General features: G+C 29.9%; 1 protein-coding gene across 1 annotated transcript; it reads right to left on the bottom strand.

The window, feature by feature from the left end:
- Nucleotides 1-527: 527 nt before the first annotated feature.
- On the bottom strand, nt 528-1,221 carry LOC142626230 (chaperone protein dnaJ 20, chloroplastic-like). The gene has a single exon (XM_075800028.1). It carries the CDS (start codon nt 1,148-1,150, stop codon nt 653-655), a length of 498 nt encoding a protein of 165 aa, XP_075656143.1. The 5' UTR covers nt 1,151-1,221; the 3' UTR covers nt 528-652.
- Nucleotides 1,222-3,603: the final 2,382 nt, after the last annotated feature.

The raw sequence follows: 3,603 nt of genomic DNA, 5'->3' as shown, positions 1-3,603 counted from the left end.
TAAGTGTGTATTCATGTAAGTTGTTGTGAATGGCTTAAAATTGATCTAATATCACGCTCTCTTTTAAAATGATACAAGAATATTAAAAGTGTGATCATACAATTAAGCTGTTATGAAACAACGTTTTGAGTTTAAAATGAACATTTGTAAAAAGAACTATGAAAAATTACAATTGCAAAACGATACTTTGAGTTTGAAAACACTTCTTTAGGCTTGTAAATTACCTAACCAAACAAACTCTAAGAACTTAATTTCAAGGAGAAACCAAGATACATTCCTCCCAAATCATAATTTAAAATGGAGCTAGCATTTTCTACAATAATCACTAAATGATATTTGTCATAATTCGAAGAAAATAAATCACATCTAAGAGTCTTGTAATTGAGTGGTTTACTTCATCTTCATGAGAAGAATTTTGGTTCAAATTTTTTCTTCCATATTGTTACAAGTTGCAACTATCGAAATAACCACACACACACACAAAAATAAAAAAAATAAAAAATAAAAAAATAGAGAGCAATCTGTAATCTAATAAACGTTTCAATATGAGACTCTAAGTTGAATATACACTCATACAATTCATATAATCTAGGGTATCGCACATCTTATAAAAGAAAAAGGAAATATATGTTAAAAATGTCAATTCTTCTTTCTACATGTATCCATAATATTTCTTCTTCTCCATACGGACCTGAGACCTTTTCTTTAGTCCAAAGAGTTGGCTTTCCCAAACTTCCTTGGGAAATTTGGACTTCCTTTCCTCCATACAAACTCCTCCAGATCCCATTGACTTAACCAAACGCAACTGGTAATCATACATTTCACGTGAGATTGGATCAGAGAGTGTCTCATAAGCCTTTTGAAGCTCAACAAATCGTCTTGTGGATTCTTCCTTTGCAGAGGGAGGACAAACATCAGGGTGATATTGAAGGGCCATGTTTCTGTAAGCCTTCTTTATCTCATCGAAACCAACATCCTCAGAACCAAGAGAAAGAACTTGATAAAAGTTGGTGTTCTTTTTTTGCATTGTCAACTCATTAGCTCTACAAAACACGGCTTCGATCTCATAACCATTTCTCCTAGACCTTGTTTTATGTAGCTTTCGAACCATTGTTGCAATCTTCGGATTCATTCTCAAAGAAATCTCCATGGTGTGTGCGCCTAGAGTTGTGTTGAGAGAGAGAGAGAGAGAGAGAGAGAGAGAAACCTAATTAAGTACGGATGAATTGGTCTTAAACCAATATTAATTTATAGCTGTATAGGTGTGCATCTCTCTATGCAGGGCGGAGCTATGTACAAGAGTGGGGGCCATGCCCCCAAATTTTGAAATTTATATATATATATATATATATATATATATATATATATATATATATATAATTATTTTAATGTTTTCAAAATTTAGTCTACAAAAATAAGAGTTTAAAAGTTGATCCTCCCAAATATTTGAATTAGTCAAATGTTGTTCTTAAAAAAAATAATTGGTCTAATAGTTATAGAGATATAACTTTATTTTTTACAATTTTATTTTTTATTGTAAAATGTGCTCTTATGTCTGTTAAATATTTGATAAAGTTTGGCATCAAACATGTTTGAATCTATCTTTTTCAACCCATTATATATGTGGTGATTTATAAGCCATTAGCTCATTAAAAAAATCTTGTCACTAAAACTACACATGAAATGTGTCTTTAGTTACTACATAATGGGTTAGAGCAAAATAACTTCAAATATGTTTGGAATTTAACTTATTTATCCAAGTTTTGGATCACTCATGTTTTTTAAAATTTCATTAATTTAATTAAAAGATTTTTTATTTACTTTAGTATAAAATTTGATAATTTGTATTTAGTGTCCATTTGGATCACATCTGCACGTTTGCGTTTCTGCCTTTTTGCCTTTTTTTTTTTTTTTGACTAGCACTTCTTGTACTGTTCATGCCCATGAATAGTACATTAAGGCAAAGTTACATTGTTTTCAGCTGTGAATAGTAACTCAAGAAATTTTTTATTTTTATTTTTAGCAATAAGTTTTGTTTTCAGCAAAATAAGCGATATCCAAACACATACCTAAAATGAAACTTTTTAAAAATTTCACTATGAAAATAGAAAAAATGAATTTTATTTTTTGAAAGATTGCTATCAAAAATAATTTTGATTAAAAATACTAAGCTTTTTTTTTTGTTGGGTGTGTGTATATATATAACTTATCAAATAAAAAAGTGTGTGTGTGTGTGTATATATATATATATATGTATGTGTGTGTGTGTGTGTGTGTATATACATATATATGCGTGTGGAGATTATCTTGGTAAATATATTAGTGTCACAATTTGGCCCCCAAACAAAAATTTCTAGCTTCACCCCTATCTTCAAGTTACACAAACTTATTATATCCTTAAACCATGGTTTAAATTTCAAATAGAAGACCCTTGTTTTGTCATGATTTCATTGTCCTTGTCTCTGTTAACTATTAAGTCCTTCCTGGCTATTGCTGCTGTTTGCGTGCCGACACCATTTCTCATTTGTTTTGCCAAAATATTATACATTTTTCATTTTGGCAAATCAAATTTTTTGATATTATTTATACTAAATCCTATTCGTTATATAATATGATTAGGCCACAATAAGATCCTATCGTCTCACATAATTTTTAAACAAATTGAAAAATCCTATTACTAGTAGTAATGATGACAATAATGTTGATGATAAGAAGAAGCAAAAAAGAAAAGAAACAAAAAAAGCTATAATTTTCATCAATAGTGGCTCCTTCATTATTGATACTTGTGTGTAATATAGAATGGCTCTACCAAAATCTAACATGCTTTCTTTTCTCTTTTATTTTATTTTATTTTATTATTCTTTTCCCGAAAAAGAAGGTTTCTTACATAATGGATGATGTTGATTTCAACCAAATTCAGATAAATTACGAATTATGCATCAATTGAATTCATCTAATTAAAGTCAACGAAACCAACAAGTTGATAAAGTGGTCATGACGTACAAAGATTATAAATTATAAATAAGAATTAGGCCTTGCACCTTATTCAGAATTAGGCTTTGCATATGGAGACATTGCTAACACCAAGATTAATTGAATAACCTAACTTAGATCTTTGAAATTAACCAGGTGCGAAGGACTGGAGTAAAGAAATAGTTTTCCATGTTTCATATACCACGTTTGTTAATTACCAACAAGGAACAGACGTTTCTTATAGTTATGTGTTTGGACCAGAATTTTATTCAACTTATTCAAAGTGGTGTTCGACTTTTTTCTTTATGTTCATTGTCCCATCATTCCATGATCTTTTACTAGATCTTTGGTACAGGGTTTCACACTTTCACGTGTTTCTCTCTGCCGGCTATTATTTTTATCAAATTTTTTATATTCTAAGTAATCTGGACTGATGTGAGCATTATCTTCGTGGCAACTTCATCCATTGTAGTTAAATATTCATAAGGTTAGAATCTTATCTTTTTACATTGCATTTGTATTAATTTAGCCCCCAAAAATCCAAGACAGAGCAGCTGCTCAACTAATTAGCAAGAGTTCTTTGTCTTTGAGAATTTGTTTTATAAAGGAGATATTCCATAAAATGACAAA

The sequence above is a fragment of the Castanea sativa genome, chromosome 2 (assembly GCF_040712315.1).
Source record: "Castanea sativa cultivar Marrone di Chiusa Pesio chromosome 2, ASM4071231v1".
NCBI lineage: Eukaryota > Viridiplantae > Streptophyta > Magnoliopsida > Fagales > Fagaceae > Castanea > Castanea sativa.
Note: the sequence above shows the minus strand (reverse complement) of the source record. Positions and strands in the feature narration are given on the sequence as shown.

Coding starts and splice junctions, on each gene's coding strand:
- LOC142626230 (XM_075800028.1), bottom strand. CDS start 1,150: ATGGAGATTTCTTTGAGAATGAATCCGAAGATTGCAACAATGGTTCGA.